We start from the raw sequence: 21306 nt of genomic DNA, 5'->3' as shown, positions 1-21306 counted from the left end.
TACCTACATGGGGCTTTGCTCCAGGGTGGAGCAGTCAGTACTTCAAGAGGCTTTGAGGCTGACCTCACAGTCCCTTGATGTGGCACTGACCAGAATATGAGTGTTGTACAGGTGAATGCCGGGAACATGGAAGGAATGTCCTTCCCCATTCTACCATAGAGCACCAGTCTCTCTCACAGCTACCATTCAGCAGCAACAGCTACCTGACATCCCCAAAACTCCCATCAGCAGCATAAGCATCTCACCCCATTAATGACAGCAGCTCCAGGTACCCATTTTTTAAATCCCATTTTTTAGGGTTCTCAAAAAACTCCAAACCCTAAAAGTGTTCTGTGGTCCAGTCTTATGGAGGTTCAGTGGGCTGCAGAATATTGTGACTTGCAGAATGATTTTTGGCCACTTTGTATTTTGCAGTCCAAAAAAGATTGAGACACTCTAATTTAACAGAAAAGGACTTAAAGCCACATTTTGACACCATTGGACTATCTAGCTATGCTTTATGTATAGTAGCTGAAGCACATCAATATTTTGAAGCCCTTATTTGCATTCTTGGGCAGTGTTTGACACAGGTACCTCCTTTAGAAAGCTGTCAGAGTGCTAAGATTTTCTTGAGGGGTTAGGTGATGACCAGTTTGTGATTAGGTGTGACTAGTTTTGAGTCCTGGAAAAGAACTTATTGGTTAGAATTAAGGAAATTACTTAGACATATACAATTTTAAATTAAAACCTGTGCACTGTCTTTAGAATCCATTTGCCAGATTTTGTAGAAGCACATCAAAGAATGCTCCTGGTCTTTTTGTTTCCCATTACAAAATGTCAAATATATAGTTTTCAATGTAGTATTTTAAGGCAACACTTTGAAAACAAATGTAGTTTCGGCCTTTTCCTATTGTATCATAAATAGGCCCTACCAAATTCAAAACCATGAAAAACATGGCAAGGACTATGAAATCTGATCTCTTGCTGTGAAATATGAGCTTTTGCTTGCTTTTATGCTATACTATATAGATTTCACTGGGGAGGCAATACCATCCAGGCCATCCTTACTTATGCACTGCAACTGGCTGCCGCTCTGCTTTCAGAGCTGAGCTTCTAGCTTGCTGCCATTACTCTCCAGTTGCCCAGCTCCTCACAATTAGCACCATGAAATTTCAGATTTAAATAGCTGAAATCATCAAATGTGCTTTAAAAAAAAATCCTATTCTCTTGAACTTGACCAAAATGGACCAAGAATTTGGTAGGAGTCTAATCATGAAACGCATTTTTTCCATTCAATCCCTTTGCTATTGTTAGAGATACTGTTTACCCTTCATATATTTTTGTTTTTCACCGTTAATTTATTGTAGATTGAATAAGGACTAGCGCATTGATATTTTTTATATTTCTATACTACCAGAAATAAAGATGAAGAGTTCAAAAAGTGAGCCAAACAAGCATTATTTTATTCATGTTGGTGGCTTAAGTCCTGCAGTGTCAGAGGTAAAATATCCTTTCTTTAAATAATATCTTGTTTATCTAGTAAATTACTTTCATGTTGTATTTTACATCCTAACTATGCTATCTGTTGTAGGCTGATTTAAGGTCTCATTTCCAGAAGTATCAAGTTTCGGAGGTTTCGATATGTGAGTTTTCTAGTAACTACAGGTACAGTCATATTAATGTACATTTTATTTTTATTACAGTTGTTACTGACAAAGTAAGTGGCACTTGGGAAAGTATTTTTTCTTTGTAAATTTAATGTCAGTGGAATTTTAATAAAATCAATACATATTATACAAGTTATGTCTTAGATGTAAACTGGCAATGTCTGAGTTCCAAAAACAGTTGACATGTTGCTGGAAATTACCAATTATAAAATGTTGTCCTTGCTGGATTAAAGTACCGTAGTTTAGTTAAAAGCTGTACCTAATATGTTGTTGCACCATAATCAAAAGCATTTGTAATTAATGGATTATGTATCGTCCACATATGGAAGCTGGTACATTGTATAATAAAGTTTTTTTTCTTAGTTCTTGCACATATTTTTAAATTTTAGATATGCATCTCTGAGTTTAAAGAATGCTAGCAAAGCAAAATTGGCAGTGGAAGAAATGAATGGAAAAGAAATCAAAGGAAAAGCAATAAATGTTCATCTTGTAAAAACTTCAGGAGTAAATATAGTTCCAGCTTCTCAAAAGATTTCCAGACCACTTCACTGTGAAAATCAAGCCACTGATAATTTTGAAAAAAATATTCAAGCCAGAACTACCTGTTCTGCCTCCGACTCTTTGAAAGTGCCTTCTACCACCTCAGCCTGTTTGAAAACACTTGCTCCTCCCTCAGCTTCTTCAACAGTGTTTGCCCCTACTCTGGCATCTTCAAAAAGGCTCAGTTCTGATTTAAAGCCACCTAGACATCAATTAGAGCACTTCTTATTTTCAATAGATCAACAGGTAAATTATTACTTCTGTGACAGATTATGATGAATTTTAAAAATTTAAGTTAATTCTTTCTTTGTACTTAGTATATTTTGCAGCAGTGTTGCCTTGTGAAAAGTGCTCAAAAATTAGTGTTTGTGGTATATTGTGAAAGGGACATATCTCTCCATCTTCTCCTGCCTAATGTTGATATCGCCACCTTTATTTCTTTATTGACATTAATTCATCAAATAACAATATCTTTACATTTCATCTCTGGAATGACTATGATTTTATTTTGGTTTTTCTTTTAGATTTAAAAGTTTTCACTTTGAATAAGTTTGTATAAATGTAATGGATTATGATTTATTAAAACACAAGAAACATTTGTGTTTGGCAGAGGACCACGTGGAAAAAGTTGTTTAAATTGTATCCTAAATTATATGATGAATTCATTTTCAGATTTTCTTTGTCCACTGACTTTATTCAGTCTCAACATTGTGATTATTTAAACAAACCCTCTGAAAACTCATTCTATTTTGATTTAATATAAAAATGACTGTTCCTAGAGCAATCTAGATTTTGCTTAATTTAACATGGTTACACATGGAAAAAACATAAACATGGTAATTTAAAAAAAAGAATATTTTAAAGAGATGGTGTAAACAATTTTTTGTGTCATGCCTACTCTTTCTATAAATATTTCTGACATACATTAGTTAGTTGCATTGTAACATGATTAGTTTTGATCCTGGTATATTACTATTAAACTAAATCTGTAATTGCTTCAATAGTTTGAAAAATGGTACATAACAGAAGCAATAATTTTTTGCCAATTAGGATAAGCAATCCATACAGTACTTAACACAATCCATGTTCACTTGTTTTAATATGCATCTAGAGTATCAGAGAGAATCCTCTGCGCGTAAAACCTGTTCAGTTCTCTCCTAATCCATCTGCTACCTTTATACCGCCTAACACTTTGAACTTGAGCAGCTTTACCAAATTGATGAAGAAACTAAAAGAACTACATCCCAAGGCTAGTAGGTAAGAACATTTGTTTTTTCTCCTCTGATTTAAGAATCCAGTATTCAGAATAGTCAAATGAAATGATAAACGTGGAATCTGTGAAAACCAGAGTTGTTGACTCAAGTCCCACGACTTGGACTCGAGTCCGACTTAAGTTTCCTAGGTGACTCGACTTGAGACTCGACTCGGGTTCATTGTTTGTGACTTGAGACTCGATTTGAGACTTGCTAATTTTGTTAAATCGACTTGGTGAAAAAATTGTCAGACAATGCCGCTATTGATGGCTTGTACAAAAGTGACTTTGCATTTTTTAAATTAAGACTTGAGACTCGACTTGGGACTTGACTCAAAAGTCACTTTAGGGACTCGAGACTCAACTTGAGACTTGAACTGTAGTGACTTGAGACTCAACTTGGACTTGACAATGACAACTTGAAGACAACACTGGTGAAAACACGTGTATATAACTTCACTTGGTTAAAGACTTATTTCTATCTTACATGTTTAGCGACAACATTGTGGATGCGTTAGTGGAAGTCAGAACAAATAATAAAGGATTCCTAAGTGGCTTGTCTATTAAGACTATTGTGGAAAAGGCTTCCTTTGTTTTGGAGAAATCTGCGTCTAAATGTGAGAAAAAGTAGCATAAATAGGTGAGTATTCAAGTGCAGAAAGTAAAACACTTTGAACTAGAAAATAAATTGTGTGGCTGTATAACTTAGCTATATGTATAGCATAGTAAATAACTCTGTGATTAGCATACCACATGTGAACTTCATTGCCAGTGGATAGTGCACTGAAAAAGTTGATGCTGACAAGTTTTAACTTCATTTGAATAGTTGTGTGATGATCACTTATATTTTTAATGTCTACTAAGTTATACTGCTAGCTCTATCACGTTGTTTCAGAATTTCTGCTGATTTCACAACAGAAAAGTTAACTCTCCATTAACACTACTATGTATGGATGGTGCTGCAGTTATAAATTTTTTCTAGACAAAAGTGACATCTAATGGCTTATTGTTGTAATAAAAATCCATAGGAACAGGGAACTGAAGTTAAAAACTCCTCCTTAGTAAGTAGGCACTTCAGTCTCCAGAGCCTTTCACTTCAAACAGATGGTAGAATCATTAAAAAACAAAAACAAGATTCCTCCTGTAAAAGCTTGTAAGAACAAGCTTTGTGTGATTGGCCATCTAGAGGGGTTTTCCCAGGGCAGCCACCTTGGCATGGACCAGAAAAACAAGCTTTAAGTGATTGGCCGGCTAGAGGGGTTTTCCCAGTGTAGCCACATCTGTTTGATAGGATTTTTGGAGAGGAGTAATGGAATGATTCTTTTTACAGTAAAGGACTGGAAAGAACTCATTAGATGTTTGGCTGGTTGAATTCCTTTTGAAATGGTTACTTTAAAGCTCCTAGGATTGTATTTACTGTGTAGCTAAGGTGCCTAGAACCTTGGACAGGTATCTTCATTACTTTAAAACTAAATAAAATTAAATATTATAAATGTGCTAATGGTTCTACAGAATTTCTAATACCTAACAGTTATTTTTTTCACAGCATTGCAGCTACGGACACAGAAAAGACCAAGAGAACCAGTATGGAAAAATGCTTGATTTTTAAATAATTTTTAGTTTTGTTTATAAAACATTTGTAATATTTGAAAGTCCTGAATTGTGTTGTGCTCACATGGATAAGCATTCTCAAAATAATATTTTATGAACTTTCAGTTGTGATGTTTTTGTTCCACTTGTGGAAAAAGTAGTCTCAGTAATCTGTGGCAAGTTTTTGACTTTCGTTGCCAGGGAGCTGGATAAAATGAAAATAGCATTTTGCCACTGAGGCTCTGGAGCAACCAGGTTATTAGGTTTTTCCCCTGAGAACTAACACGTGTGTAAAAATTGTAATCTTATTAGAGCATATTAATGAGAAAAAAGTTAAAATTAAGTTTAAGAAGAGTTTGCTCTTGTTATAGTGTGTTTATAGATATTCCAGTATGTGCTTCTAAGCTTCCTGTGGATGAACATCCATTGAGAAAGTACCTATTAAGTATCATAGTCAGTCCTGGAAGGTGATGTAATATCTAACAGTTTTTTTCAGAATATTATGTGTAACTCTGCAGTGTGAAACAAATATTATGTTGCAGGTCTTCCATACAGCAAGTTACCTGTGTTTGTTTTGCAGAAGAGCATGATACAAACATCAGTTGTAGATTTTGATTTCACAAACTCATATTTAGACTTCTAAAAATAAATGTTTGTAAATGTTGCATATGGTCCTTACTACTTATAACCTCAAAACTATTTTAAAATTTTCAAAGATGTCACTGGGGGTTTTGTATACTGCCAACATGTAGCACAGTATAAATGTGCTAGGGCAATTCCTAGTTTTTGAAGTGATTCATAAAGAATGGGAAAGTTAATTATAAAGCTGTTGAAACTCAGAATTTTCACTTCAAGGGAAATGTCAACATTTTAGAATTCTCCACAAAACAGACTTTCCAATAATTTCTGTTTCAATATTGTGACATTTACTTCAAATTTTATTGTCTGTGTATTTTCATTTATATATCTTTATATTATTTCATAATATGTCAGAAATATTAGTACATGGCATTTTTCCACAAAGTATGACTAAAAGTTTCTCACCAGCTCTACTTCATTATTTAAATTATGACAGGCGACCATCTGTAAAAATAAATAAATAATTAGATAAACTTAGATCTTACTTCTACAACGTACTTCAGCACATGCTGAACTTTAAGCATGTGACTAGTCCCAGAGTTAGGCACATGCTTGGCAATCTTTCTGCATTGGAAGCTGGGAAAAGAGGGGTTTGGCCAGGAGGTTGAGTAGTTGAACTGTTTGGCTCCTGTTGAGGAGTTGTTAGGAGGCTGAGCACACAGGCTTTCTGCCTAACCATACCTGTAGGAGTATTGGGAGAAGGCTGAAGACTCAGGTCTGTCTGTAAGCAGGGCAGGAAGTGAAACTGACAAGGTCATTAGACCAGTGGGAAAACTTAAAATGTCCAGTTTATTTCTACTGAAACATTTTTTGTTGTTGTAACTCTTCAGAGGCAAAATTTTTGCTTTTGACATTTTGAATTTTTTTCAAAAACAACATTTTTTCACAGGAAGGTATTTCCATTTTCTGCCCAGCTTCGTATGAAGTGCTATGGAGAGTCACAAAAGATGCTTTAGCAGAGGACAAAAATGAATTCAGTGAAGCTTTAGAGATGTTTAAATGAACTGAAAGTTTGTCAGAATGCTTGCAGTTCCCATTTCAAAAAAGATTAAATTATAAAATAACCAAAGACAAATGAATATTCAAATCATGTTAGAAGGTCTACATTTATTTTTTACAACTTACTTGTTTACTGATAGTGTCCAAAAGTGGACAAAAGAATATTAGCAGAATGGTTTCAATAGAACTGGGGTAATGTGTTCTCAGTATGTGTGAACTGGAACTGTATGTGTACAAAGCCCAAATATGTAAATACAGGTTTCCAGAATCCAAGATTGTAAATGTTCTAATTCCTCTACCTTTCTATGTTAGGTTCCCTCCAATATGAGTGTTTTCTCGTTTTTGTTTTGTTTTTTGGTGTTTTAATTGATTAACAAAAACAAACAATTCTCACTCCTGGAATGTTGCACTCCCATCAATTTACTTAAGGGTCTGAATAGCAATAACAAAATCTCCCTCATATGGTCTAAAATTGTGTGTCTTAGGCACTTTACTGACTTAAACAGGTAAAAATATAAATACACCCCATTGGTAAGAGTGCCCAGAGTTCTGCTTACTCCACAGCGACAGAAGAAAGATGGAATTCATGCTTGAAGTGTGCACTTCAGAGCAAGCTTCCTTTCCAAGTTTTACTTTGGGGTTTAATATGTAAAAAATAAAATTAGTATTTTTCCTGTTAACCCTTGAATAATTCTTGCTCATGGGTTTTCTCATCCTCAGTACTGAGTGCCTTTGTCACAATGGAATGGAACTCTGTTTACACTCAACCATGGTCAGTAGTGAACAAAAGTTTACACACGTTGGCCATGTGTAACAAGGCTATCTTACTTCATTTCCAAGGGTATGTCTAGACTACTCCTTCTCTGTTGACAGAGAGATGTAGATTAGGCATGTCGCAATTGCTGATGAAGTGGGGATTTAAATATCCTGCACTTCATTAGCATAAACATGGCCACCGCTTTTTTTCAAAACTGAGCTTTTTTTGAAAAAAACAGCAGTCTAGACACAGGTCTGTCGAAAAATAAAGCCTTTTTCGAAAGATCCTGTAAACCACTTTTTGGGAGATAAGGGATCTTTCAAAAAAGGCTTTATTTTTCAACAGATCTGCGTCTAGACTGCCGTTTTTTAATGAAAAAGCTCAGTTTTGAAAAAAGCGACAGCCATGTTTATGCTAATGAAGTGTGGGATATTTAAATCCCCGCTTCATTAGCAATTTCGATGTGCCTAATCTACATCTATCGACAGAGAGGAGTAGTCTAGGCACACCCCAAGTATCCACATCCATAAGCTGCTCTCCATGGCTTTCTATTATGGCTAATGATTACAAATGCTGGAAATAGAACTACAATATTTTCTTACCCATGGATATGGTCCCATCAGGTCTTGGATGAGGCACATTGCTTGTACAGTGTGGACAAGTTTGTTGAGTGTGCTCTGTCAATTTCTGTTACTGCTGAGTGTTGTCCATCTGGTATATTTTACCAACATTCTGTTCACACCAAAACTAAATACTGATAATTCACTGGCCTCTTTAAATTCAAGTGCAATTTTGAAAACCACTTTATGGGTGAATTTTGAAAAAAAATTCCTGCAACCTTGTTTAATTCAAATTTTCAAAAATATTGATTTTATTCTTGAATACTGTGTAATAACCACAATTTTTCACAAATATAGCCATGTAAAGATACAAGTACCAATCCTTGTTTTCTTTCAGTATTTCAGTTACAAGATGGTAATCACTTTATTTTGCATCTGATCACTACACTGTAGATCTGGGGGTCTCCCAATATTTGGAAACTTTACTCTTTGCTTGTCATCAGGAGCTTGTGCCAGCTCCCACTGAAGTCAATGGCAAAATTTCCATTGGTTTCAGTGAACCTTTATTTTTTTTTTAACCAAAACTGCCTATTTTGGTTTTTTAAAATTATCTTTTTAATGATGAATTGCTGATTGTCATTTAAGAGTTTTCTAAATATAGGCTTTTCTATAGCTCAAGGTAAAATTATTGTACTTGCACCTGTTGCAACTTCATGAATTTCTATGGGACTGTATATGGTTTTGGTAGATAATTTGATCCATAGAAAATATATGGACTTCAGCGAGATGCAAAATAATGTCACGATCATGTTTTCATCTCTCCCAAAGAAAACAATTCTTCATATTATTTGTGTAGGTAGCTTTTATACTCAAGTACTTACATGGTCCTCAGAAAATCTCACCGTTTCTAATATATTTATCATCACTCACAAGGAGGGGAAATACTGTTTATCTGTATTTTACAGATGGAGGAACTAAGGCAGAAAAAGACTAAGCAGTTTGACTGAGTCCATACAGAAGATATGTGGCAGTGTAGGTGCTGAACTCTGGTCTCCTTGGCTAATAAGCTAATTTCTGTCTATGTACTATATATACATACCGCTTAAATGATCCATTTATTACTTCACTGCAGTTTTGTTCTTCTCCAGCAGTTGGCTCAAGTGTTCCATAATTGATATTCTAACTAACATAAGTAAAATGACATATTTCAGTGAAAGGATTTTCTTAATATTGGAATTTTATTTCTGTTTAGGTATCACTAAAGCACCTACTATTTGTGACTCTTCAGTGCCCCTTAGATTTAAGCATGGAAATAGCTACTTAAGCACCTACCGCTTTAGTATATTGGATGTTTAATAAGTTGCCAATGTTATGTTAAAAAAAAAATCTACTCCAGGTTCTTTCCTGAAAATGAAAAGTCCATAGTGTGGCTCAAGTTTACATTCATATCTTAGTATTGAACATTCAGAAACCAGAGCAAATTACATTTTAATTAATAAAAGAAATCTGTTTATCAGAGCTGACAGATTTCCCTGTAAATTAGCTCTGCAGGTTGTATTAAGTTCTCCTTGTTTTGCAAATGACATAAAGTAATGATAGACCACTCTTGGGGTCTGAACTGTATGATAATTAGAATTACGAATTGCTGGTGTATAACTTAGAACATTGGATTCCACTTGACTGTTTTGTAAAAATGTTAGAACTATACTCCATTTATGGTGTAGTTCACACAAGAGGGATGCAGATTTGATAAAAGCTGTGCTTGTTACCTTTTTACTCTAGAAAATAACAGTGGTGTTTTGCCATTCTCAATTCAGATAGACCACTCACTTCCTATTTAAATCCTATTTAACTCTGAGGAGTTGAAAGTGTATCTCCAGTAGCTGGTATTGAGGTGTTTTATTTGTAACAGCTAATATTTCAAATTCAAGCCTGAATCTGAAATTCAGGTCTCAAAGCTATTGTTTCCTGTTCACACTATTAATGGATATTCTGCAGGCAAATCCTGTCTTCTATTACACCATTGACTTTAAAGAAGTGGGCTGTGCCCACGAAAGCTCATGATACCATCGCCATGTTTTGTTAGTCTTTAAAGTGCTACCAGACTATTTGTTGGTTTTTAAGTGTATCCTGTACTGACTTAACTCAGCTACCCTCTGAAGCTTATTGTTCCAGTGAGGGCGGGATTTGATCCTGTAATTGGATTTTAATAGATAATTATGGGATATAAATCCAAATTTATGTAGCTGGGTTGAATCTGCAATGCTAATAGAAGTAAAAATGCATGGTTAAAAACTAAAAACAGGTATAAATAAGGCATACAGGATATGTTGGATGTGTGCCATTTTAGCACTATCCCTTCTCAGGTTAGAGCTACACCTAAAGTCAATAGGATAGGGTTAACTTGTGAGACACTTGAAGATATACTGAACTTAATATTAACTCCCGCACCAATGAGATTTTTGCATACCTTTAAATATGCCTTTTAATTACTAGTGAGCCATCTGTGGTTTGAGCTGTCTTAGCTCACTAGGACTATGTCTACACTGCACTCTAAACTCAAAATAAGATACAGGCAGTCCCCGGGTTACGTACAAGATAGGGACTGTAGGTTTGTTCTTAAGTTGAATCTGTATGTAAGTCGGAACTGGCGTCAGCTGCTGCTGAAACTAATCAGTTTCAACCGCGGCTGAATCTGGATGCCAGTTCTGATTTACATACAGATTCAACTTAAGAAACCCAGGCGTCCCCAAGTCAGCTGCTGCTGAAACTGATCAGCGGCTGATTCCTGGAAGCTTCCCAGGCTTCCTGGAATCAGCCGCTGATCAGTTTCGGCAGCGGCTGAATCAGGGACGCCTGGGGCAGAGCAGCTGGGGTGCTGCTGGGTTGTTCCAGTAGCGCGGCTCCTCGGCGCTACTGAAGCAACCCAGCAGCACCCCAGCTGCTCTGCCCCAGGCGTCCTGATTCAGCCGCTGCCGAAACTGACCAGCAGCGGCTGAATCAGGACGCCTGGGGCAGAGCAGCTGGGGTGCTGCTGGGTTGGTCCAGAGCGGCGCTGCGGGACCAACCCGGCAGCCCCCAGCTGCTCTACCCCAGGGGTAAGCAAGAAAAGCCTGGTCTGCTGGAGGGGGGGGCACTAGCTGTACACCCCCCCCCCCCCAGCATATCAGGGAGACGGGGGTGGCGGGACGCCTAAGTCCTCCACGGCTTTGCTCCGTCTCCCTGGTCTGCTGACCTGGGAGACGCGGAGCAAAGCCGCAGAGCACGCGGGCAGTGGGACAGTCCAGGCGCGCCGCGGCTGTCCCACTGCGGGTGTGCGCCAAGGCTTTGCTCCCCGTCTCCCTGTGACCTGCCGCCCGTGAGCTCCGGGGCGAGAAAACCCCGTTCGTAAGTGCGGATCCGACATAAGTCGGATCCGCGTAAGTCGGGGACTGACTGTACACAATTTGCACTACACAAATTGTGTACTTATTTCGAGTTTATTTCAAAATAGACTACAGGCAGTCCCTGACTTACAAATGGGTTACGTTCTGAACGCCTGGTCGTAACTCGATTTGGTCATAAGTCGGAAATACCCTTAAACATGCTGCCTGTGCTGTTTGAAAAACTTGGCGTGCATGGTTCTCAACTCTAAAATATTATAATAGGGTTAATGGGAGGTTGGTCGTAACTACGGATGGTCATAAGTCGGTGTGTTCATAAGTCGGGAGGTAGATATTTCGGGATATCTCTGGCATCCTGAAATAACTTTGATGTGTAGACATATCCTAGTAGTCTGCCACTAAACACCTAATTCTTAAAAACTATTTCCAGATAAGGATGGGCTTCAATGTAATATGCAAACGAAGCCACTTAACTTTGAAGGAGGTAATAGATGAATAAATTGTAACATCTTTTTTAGCCCGTTATCCTAAAAGGTCACCAACTACAATAAGTTAAGATTTATGTATAATCAGATGTAATATTTTGGAAATAGGTCTCCTCACCCATTCAATATTTAGGACACATTTTAGTACTGAAGAAGTAATGTACCAGTCATATCTAAAGACTTATGGAAATGCAGGTGGCCTAATGAAAGGATAAAGGGTAATCAGCCTTTTTATCTTCATGAGTGAAGCTTGCCTGCCTTAGCATTTCCCCTGGCCAGCAATACTGTTTTTCTTATTTCCTCCATTCTTTTTTGGAATGTCTATACTTAACGGCTGTCTTCCTTCAGCGTAAGGCAGGAGGTCCACACAGATTCTACATATTTTAATAAGATTTAAAGTTGTGTATTGATTTATGTTTAAATCCATGTTTTGGTATGTATTTATAGTTTATATTTATAATACTATTTACACATTTCTGTAAACTAAAATGATCTGAACATGATACTGAGTCAGCCATTAGTATATTGTGTTGGAGTATACTGCCTGCCTCTTGAGATGCTTTGGTGGGCCATATAGGTTGGGCACCCCAGCCTTGGGATGATGAAGCAGTTCTGTCTTGAGAGAGCACTTTGGCTTGTAATGGGGTATATATAGATAGGCCTGTATCCTTTCCAGGTGTGTGTCTGACCCAAAGCCTATTGCAGTCAATCTAAAGAGTCTCTTGACTTCAATTGAATTATACTCTCCTTCCCCCAAGTTCAATAAGAGAGTCCCAACAGTTGGTGGTGGTAATTCCCTATGAAGTGGAGCACTAATGAGATTGAGAAGTCTGAAAAATGAGACCACTGAAAGGTTGTGTTGTATGACCTTATTTACTGGTGCAGAGTTAGTATGTTTCTTAATATGACAACAGATGGCAGCAGAGCAAAGGATTTTGCTGGCCAAATAAATTAGAGATCTTTCCAAGCATCTAACTTTTTCATAATTGAGTGAAACTATGAATATGCTAGTGTTGTGGGCATATATTCAGTGTCACGAAAATCTTCTGAAGTAAAGTTAGCTGGGATAAGAGGGAAGGTCCTTTCATGACTCAGTAACTGGTTAAAAGATAAGGAAACAATGGATAGGAATAAGTGGTCAGTTTTCAGCCTGGAGGTAGGTAAATGGTGTACCCTGGAGGTCTGGACCAATGCTCTTCAATGATCTGGAAAAAAAAAGTATAAATGGGTGTCAAAATTTGCAGATGATACAAAATTACTCAAGACAGTTGAGTCCAAAACAAACTCTGAAGAGTTCCGAAGAGATCTCACAAAATGGAAGATGAAATTCCATGCTGATAAGTGCAAAGAAAATGCACACTGGAAAACAATCTCAACTATACATATGAAATGATGAGATCTAAATTTAGCTGTTACCATTCAAGAAAAATGTTGGAATCATTGTGGGGAGTTCTCTGCAAATATATGCTCAATATGCATCAACAGTCAAAGCAAAATGTTAGGAATTTTAAGAAAGGTAGAGGCAAGGCAAGAACTATGTTGCATCTATATAAATTCATGGTAAACTCACATTTTGAATACTGCATACAGATCTGGTTGACCATTCTTAAAAAAGAGATATTGGAAAAGGTTCAAAAAAAGCAACAAGTGACATTAATGGGGTTTTAAGCAAACGAAAGGAAGTATTCCTGTAATTCCCAGACAACCTCTGAAAGTCTTTGCTAGAGATGATGTAAAAGCTAAGTCTCCAGTAGAAGTTTTTTAAAGAGCTATATAAATTAGTAGAGAATAGGTTCATCATTGGCTGTTAGGAGGGGCAGGAATGGTGTCCCTAATCTCTCTTGCTAGAAGCTGGGAATGGGTGACAGGTTATAGATCTGCTCTGTTAGTTGCTTCTGGCCACTGGTAGAAGACAAAGATGATGGGTTAGACCAGTGGTCCCCAACCTTTTTAAGCATGAGATCACTTTTTGAATTTAAGTGCAATCTAGGATCTACCTTGAGCCTAAACATGCTTGCTCTGTCCCTTCTCCAAGGGCCCACCCCTGCTCACTTCACCCTCCCTCCCTCATCCTTGCTCACTTTTATCAGGCTGGGGCCAGAGGTTTGGTGTGCAGGAGGGATTCAGGACTGGGCCCGGGCTTTGGAATGTGGGCTGGTCACCACTTACCACAGGTGGCTTCTGGGTGGTGGTGCAGGGGGCTAAGGCAGGTTCACCCCTACCTTGGCCCTGCACCTCTCCCGAAAGCAGCCAGCAAACTCTCTGCTCTGTGGAGATGGGGTACAAGGTGGAGGGAGGGGCACTCTGACATCAGCACCCCCCCTTTCCTCTTCTTCCCGTGCCCTGTACAGCAAGCTGGAGGCTTCCAGGGGTGAGGGGCACCTCCAAAGTAGAGGGCAGAAGCAACACGGCAGAACTGAGAGGGGCAGATTAAGTGCCAGCACTTGATAGGCTCCCAGCCAAACCATCAGGATCACCTGTCAAACGTCCCAAAATCTACCAGTAGATCCTGCTCTACTGGTTGGTGACCACTAGGTTAGACAGACCTTTGGTCCTACCACAATGTTCTAATGCCACCTACCCTCAAGAACAGCCCCAGTTTTCAGTTGATGCTAGAGTAGACACTTTTCAGTTGAATCAAGGGAGTGTAATGTATGAATATAATTTAGTGGCACTGTTTTACCCATCCTTTTTGTTTAAAAATTTACCACAGAGGCTCTTTCTTAAGCAAATTAATGTTAAAAGTATAATTGTGAATGTTATGATAGTGGAGGAAGCCAATGCACTGATCAGCAATTAGCAGCTGGGGGAGCATTACATTTTTGTGATGTTTAAAATAGATTTTTCACAAAAAGGGAAAGGACAAAAGGGTAAATGACTTACAGCATGTACCTGATCCTAAATGCCACATGCTTCGCAGGGTCTGGAAGAGAACTTGGCAGTCTTTCAACTTGAAGCTGCAGGACCATACCGTCCCATATTGACACCCCATGTTACGGCAGCCTCTTTTAGGAAAATGCAAAGGGTATGTAATTCTTAATTGTTTATGGGCATGATTTAGCCATCAGACTGTATGTGGGACTCTGAGTTGGAGGTCTCAGTACCACTTTGAAGCCTCATGGCATCCTCTGGTCCAATGATTTTAGGAATCAGATTTCAGTTGCAGTGGTCAAATCCTGATAAACTAGTTACTTGCATGTGCCATAACTCTCATCCTGTCTTAAAATCGTAGCGATGGTGTGGGATGTATACTTAGGGTCGGCCTATAACATTTTGTCACCTGAGGTGGGGAGCTCAAATGATCCCCTCCTATCCCCTCACTTAGGCTAAAACTTTGAAAGATCTCAATTCTGCCTTCTTCCTGTTCTACTCTAGAGCAGAGAGAATACATATGCACCAGCAGCAGACAATTTTCTACACTCTGGGTCCAAGTGGTATGCTTCCCCCCCTCCCCCCCCTCCGGTAGCTGAGGTGGCCTCCTCCGTTTGCCTTAGGGTAAGGCCAGCTTTGAGTATACTAGATACAAAACCTGAAAGGAGCTTTGGCTTTTGCCTTTAAAGCTAAGGTGCTGGCAATGATGATCATGAAAGACCTGGGCTTGGTGTCTGTTTAGAAACCCGGAAATGCCTCACGTGGAGAAGCTGTAAAGCTAAAGAGAAGCTGTAAAGCTGCAACTCCCCCCGGCCTGTCCCCTAAGCGCAGTTGCACTATCCCTTCCTAAGAAGGCTGGCTACCTTGTCAATTGCATCACCCCGGGAGGCCTGTACAAGCAGGATCACATCCCCCCGTTTTACAAAGAGCCAGTGTGCTAAATATCCCTCAAGGGCAGCCAGCGCCCCGGCTTGGCTAGGTTTTCCTTACCCATGGCGTTCTTGTGCCTAGCTCGCCCCATACCGGTCTCCTTTTCCCGGCCGAGCCCCCTGCTCTCCGCCTGCCCGGGCCTGGGCCGGGGCTGCGGATTTCACGCCTGGTTTGTAAATCGCTGGCGCAGTTGACAGCGTCTGTCAGGCTATTTATAAAACCTCAGGTTGTTCTAAATTTAGATCCGCCCCTTGGTATTAGCACAGAGCGAGCGCTTCCCCGCGCTCTCCTCGGCTCCGTGCCCGCCGCCGCTCTGCGGTGCGCCCTCGCCGCGGGGCGACTGTGTCCAGCTGCCCGCGCACCCTCCCCCCCCCCCCCCCATCCCAAACCGGAGCTGGGCCACGTGTCTCCCCGCCGCTCCGGGCGCCGCGGCTTGTCCATTGGCCGCGTGTTCCCCGGGGCCAAGCCACTTCCACGTCCCCCTGGGCTGCTGTGCCCTTTCGTTACTCTGCGGGGCAGGCTCGGCGCTGGCTGCGTGCACCCCGACCCGGCGCAGCCGCCCGCCCGATGGTGCGGTCACGGATTCCCTGGCTCAGGAGAAACTGATCCGAAGTGCGAGTCGAACCATGGCTCTGGGGAGGACTCTCATCCCAAGGCGTTTCCTCTGGTGTGTCCTAGGTAAGCGTGAGCCTGTGCGCGCTGTGTCGGAAGGAGCGGGCATTGAGCGGACGCGGCTCGGTAGCGCCCCGAGAGCGAATCTCTCGGGAATCGGATCCGTTCAAGCAGGAACCGCGCGAACTAATTCGTGGGATGGGCAGAATTTGCACTGCCTTTGCTTGGGCACGTCTGTGGCGGCTCTCCGTTCCTCGGAACTTGGGGCGAGATTCATGAACAACTTCGGGGCTTTGGCAGCCCCGTTCGCTGCAGGTTGCTGAAACCAGGTTGCTTGGCAGGATTTTTGATCCTCTGCTGACTTTCCTATGGCGCTGTTATCTCGCCGGACCTCTGTGTTAATCCGTTTAATCGCTGGACTGAGCAAGCAGCGGAACTAGTTAAACAGGCTCGCCCAAGGCTTAACTCTTTTGCGGTTCTCTCGGTTTGGGTGATGAGGTTGTACGGGGTGCAGCTGTTACCAGTTACTCAACATGTTACTGCTGTTCCCAGCGGTACTCTGTCATAACTGCGAAGTAGAGCCTAATGGACACATCGACTCGTGTGGTCCCCAAAGTATAACTATGTAGAGTAGGTAATTGCAAATGTTATGCTTTAACTGCTGATGGGATAACATTCGGGGGGGGGGGGGAGCGACTGAAGTAATCTGCTTCTCTGTTCACTAAATGAAGTCCTCTCTTTAGATTGTCCTATCATTTCTATCCGTAGGAAGGAATCATGGCATTGAAACATTGAAACCTCTCACCGCAGGACAATCCCTTTCTTCGCACATGCAGTGTAAAAATACTGTAGCGGACTCACTGAAAGCTCTGCAGTTCAGCACGCTTTGGGGATTTTTGTATGCACGGGCTGAAAGAATTTTTCTTTTGTCCTAAACCTAAGCACTGACATTGGGTACCATTCTCCTTTTACATTCTTCATTGGAACATCACTAAGTGGCAGTCATCTACTCTTAACTGCAGTTTGACCTAAGTGCAAAAATAGGCTGTATTTTGAAAGAATATAAGGAATGAGGGTATCTATTTAAATAGAGGGAAAATTAGAAAATCATTCTAAAATAACATGGAATTGAAATGAAATATTTACTTCCGTGGCTCCCAACAAATCAGCCGGTAATGCCACCCAGATCAGTCTGTTTTGGATGTAATTTTCTGCTTGAAGGAAGGTCTGCTTTCTAAAGCAGGCTATGCTTACAGTTCTTTCCATTTAAAAAAATTTCTCAAATATTTATAAATGGATTTTTCAACAGTTGTCTCTATTTCTGACACACATGCAGTTAAAGGGCCCAACTGGAATGACCTATTTTGAGACTTGTTTATATCACTGAGACTGGGATTGTATAGTATATAGTCTATTTTCAATCTGTCTCTTTAAAATTAGTTAGGCAATTTTTTCTGTTTCTTGCTTAATTGTTTTCATGTGGCATCATGTATTTCTCCAGGTGAAACCGATAGAAACTTGTCTATTGTTTTGCCAGAAGTTCCTGAAAGTCTGTTGCAAAAAGCTTTGAAAAGTAATCTATCTTGGAATGCTTTATAATAATGATTATATTTATTTTAGATTACTTACCTATTAAAAGGAGAGCCATATTAGAATATGTGTGATATTGACTTGAAATACAAAACCTTAAGGATTATATGAGGAAATGGAAATGTTTTTCCTATCTTCAATTCTTCCTTGTTGTTTTCCTTCTCAGAACCCTAGTAAATAATGTATTGAGCTGTCTAATCTGTACAACGTAATTAACTATTTACCACTTTTTAGCTTGTGACTGTTCACAGAGAAATAGAAGACAGTACAAGTTAGTCAAAACTCATTCTCCATGTTTAGTTTTAGAGATCCCTTCATTGTACATGACTAAATTGTTCTATTCAGCAACTATGGTATAAACAATACGCAGTGAACACTAAGATTACTGCCCATACATAGGCATTCTCGTTTACCCAGGACAGTTGTTCTGAAGTTTTATTTTAAACTGGAAATCTGCATGCCAGTTCTTATCAAAGCTGATGTTAAGAAAATTGTCGATAATTTTCGAAATTGTTAGCTGCAGCTTTGTTTTATGTTTTAGAAACTCTTAAATTGACTATTATGACAAGATGCTAAACCAATATGAATCAGTCAAATCAGTGACAATTCTACCTGTATGTTGGGCTTACCCATCCAAAGTGCAGAGCCTCCAAAATGCTAATTAACTTCTCTTCATCTCAAAGATTTAGACCTGTGCATGTCATTTATTTTTCTAGAGTTAGCATTGCCCTTTGATAAAATCATCCTGGCCATGTAGTCACCAGTCTGGACAACCAATTGAAATAAACCTCAAGTCCACTATGTAAAATCTGCCTATTTTGAAGCTGCTGTTTATTGTACAGTAATAATTTAAGTTCCCAGATATTCTCTTTTTCTTATGCTCATGGAGCAAATATATTGAAATCCTTTTTTGCACATATTTATATGATATTAATCTCTGCTCTATGAAATGGAGGGTATGGTAGTGTACTGCAATTTAAGCATCACTTCTGAAATACCTAACCTATAATGTGACACAGCTGGATGGATTGTTAGCTGTGGGGATTGAACCTGGGACCTTTGGCTCCAAAACCAAATGAGCCCCTACTGCTTGAACTGAAAGGATTAGTTCTATTAGCTGAAAATCAGAGGCTGACTTGTAAAACCATGTGATCCAGAAACTAAGAATGAGTCTAGACAGCACTGTAAACTCAAAATAGGATATGCAATTTGGGCTATGCAAATTCATATCTTATTTTGAAATTTGGCACATCTACACAGCACCAAATTTCAAAATAAAGCACTATTTCGAGCTATCCCTTATTCCTCATTCAACAAGGTTTACTGGGATGATGAAATAACACAACCGTTATTTCGAAAAATATTTCCAAGTAACGGGTGGCTTCTGTAGGTGTGGGATAGCCATTTCGCAATACCTCTGATATCCTGAAATAGCTTTTCAGTGTAGACGTACCCTAAAGGACAGAGGGTGATACTGAATGTGGGTTGTACATTGCCCTGAGAAGGGAAGCTGTCCCAGCTGTGTAATATTAGGTTATGTACAGCACCACTGGTTCAAACACTAGCAGGATCAACTCAGTCCTTCTTTCCATGCCATGTATATTTGAGTGCAACACAGCTGATTGCTCCGGTGTCTTTCAGATGTGAGGCCTTACAAAAGAGTAGTGACAAGAGCATGGACTCTCTAAAAATAATCACATTCTCACTCAACAGATCTGATACCTGTTTGTGCCCTGAGGCAATTGTTTATGGTAGCGATAAATATAGGCTTTTATTATTATTCCTGCAGAAATAGCATAGCTAGGAGAAAGTGAACTGTATTCTCTCTGGACAGTGTACCATTATCAGTAATAAAAGTTATGTATGCCAATTCTTCCTACAGTTACACCTGCACAACTCCATGTAAGCATTTATGGGGCTGCACAAATGTAACAGGGCTAAACGTTGACCTGGAGAATCTGTATTGCTGCTGCTGATGGATGAGCCAGAAATAATTCAAGTTGACTCAAATCCCATGTTGAGGTTGCAGGGCTGGCAGGGGGAAAATTTTTTTTTTACTTGTAAAATGAGCAAATGTGCTTTGCGAATCATTGAGACACAGTAATATGACTCCCTTCTGGTGCTATTTCTACAAAGTCGCTTTTAAGTAGCTGAATCAAAAACCAGGACTATGAAGCACTTTAAAGACTAACAAGATAGTTTATTAGATGATGAGCTTTCGTGGGCCAGACCCACTTCCTCAGATCAAATAGTGGAAGAAAATAGTCACAATCATATATACCGGGAAACTGCACTTTAAAAAACAGGATCTTCCCTATTTTGCATTGTTCCTAAAAAGGCAGGGTTTTAATTTTGTGTTTCACTAACAAACATTTTGTTTGTTTGTATTAATGGCCAAAATTTCTTCTCTCCCTCACTATTGTACTCAGTACCAGCTGGCTGCTACATTCCAGTAGTACTACTTACCTGGGCTAGCCACTTGCTTCAGAGGTTTTAAAGTGAAGTGTTGTGTACACACATATTCCTCTCACATATTTATACTTGATTGTATAAAGATTTTATTGGCTCATGTTTTGGGTGGCCGCATTACTCACAAATAAGTTATGCAGAGCATGCCAAACATATGCATGTTACCAAAGCACACCATCATTATTCTACAAAAACAGATTAGAAACCTTTTAAATGTGACCTAAAATGGCTCATCAGAACACACAATTATCGTGCCTTTTGAAGTCCATTTATCTCTGGATCTTCTATGGGCAGAATCAAGTTCTATGTGTACCACTAAGAGTTAGGAATCTAGCCCTTCATACAACTTTCATTTCTAGAAATTCAGGGTGTTGGAATATTTAAATTTAACTTTTTACTAAATCCTCAGACCAGTATAATGTGGGGAGGAGAAGAAATGTTACATCTGAGGAAAACATTTGTGTAGCAGGTTAACTTAAAAAACAATAGACAGTTGCTTAACGCTGCTCCATTAGGTGGAATTTTAGACAGGCCTGATAGAGAAAGATTAGTGAACAGAACACAGTTGAAATGGTTCAAGGTATGTGCTAAATGCAGTTTGTTACAGAGGGCAATGAAAAACAGTACTTCTATTTTACACACTCTCTCTCTCTCCTCTCTGATGAGTGTATTCCCTGTGTTTTCTATAACTTTTTCCAATTGTCAATTAATAGAATCTAAAGCCAGAAGGGATCATCATGATCATAGCCTGACCTCTTGCAAAACCCAGCCATAGAACCTCAACCAGTAATTTCTCCATGGAGATAACATCTGTTTTGAGCAATAGCATATCTAGAGATCTGGTCTTGAGTTAAAGGCTTAAAGTGATGGAGAATCCACCAAATCTCCCAGGAAGCTGACCCACTGGTTAATTACTTCTAATTAACATTGTGTGGTCTTGTTTCTTACAGGCTTCCTACAGATGAAATGAAAAAACAAAAATC

At 39.4% G+C, this 21306-nt stretch overlaps 2 protein-coding genes across 4 annotated transcripts in view; both read left to right on the top strand.

Moving 5' to 3' along the window:
• The window catches only part of RBM44 (RNA binding motif protein 44), a 30414-nt gene extending 15510 nt beyond the window's left edge, over positions 1 to 14904 (top strand). The window contains exons 9-14 of one of the 3 annotated variants that reach the window (XM_075934027.2): positions 1397 to 1479; positions 1571 to 1644; positions 2036 to 2432; positions 3298 to 3443; positions 3934 to 4078; positions 14772 to 14904. In XM_075934027.2, the coding sequence (XP_075790142.2) occupies positions 1397 to 1479; positions 1571 to 1644; positions 2036 to 2432; positions 3298 to 3443; positions 3934 to 4069 (836 nt within the window). In that variant the 3' untranslated portion in view covers positions 4070 to 4078; positions 14772 to 14904. Of the gene's footprint in view, positions 1 to 1396; positions 1480 to 1570; positions 1645 to 2035; positions 2433 to 3297; positions 3444 to 3933; positions 4079 to 4969; positions 5693 to 14771 lie in introns of those variants that run through there. The other 2 variants (XM_075934025.2, XM_075934026.2) reach the window with 2 other exon arrangements.
• A 1291-nt stretch (positions 14905 to 16195) lies between these two features.
• Positions 16196 to 21306, top strand: part of RAMP1 (receptor activity modifying protein 1) — an 81802-nt gene continuing 76691 nt past the window's right edge. Inside the window, exon 1 of the mRNA XM_006127409.5 lies at positions 16196 to 16330. Within this exon, the coding sequence (XP_006127471.1) occupies positions 16279 to 16330 (52 nt within the window). The 5' untranslated portion in view covers positions 16196 to 16278. The remainder of the gene's footprint in view (positions 16331 to 21306) is intronic.

Source organism: Pelodiscus sinensis, chromosome 7 (assembly GCF_052426305.1).
Source record: "Pelodiscus sinensis isolate ZL-2025 chromosome 7, ASM5242630v1, whole genome shotgun sequence".
NCBI classification, from domain to species: domain Eukaryota; kingdom Metazoa; phylum Chordata; order Testudines; family Trionychidae; genus Pelodiscus; species Pelodiscus sinensis.
The sequence above is the reverse complement of the archived record's forward strand: the minus strand, read 5'-3'. Positions and strand labels throughout refer to the sequence as shown.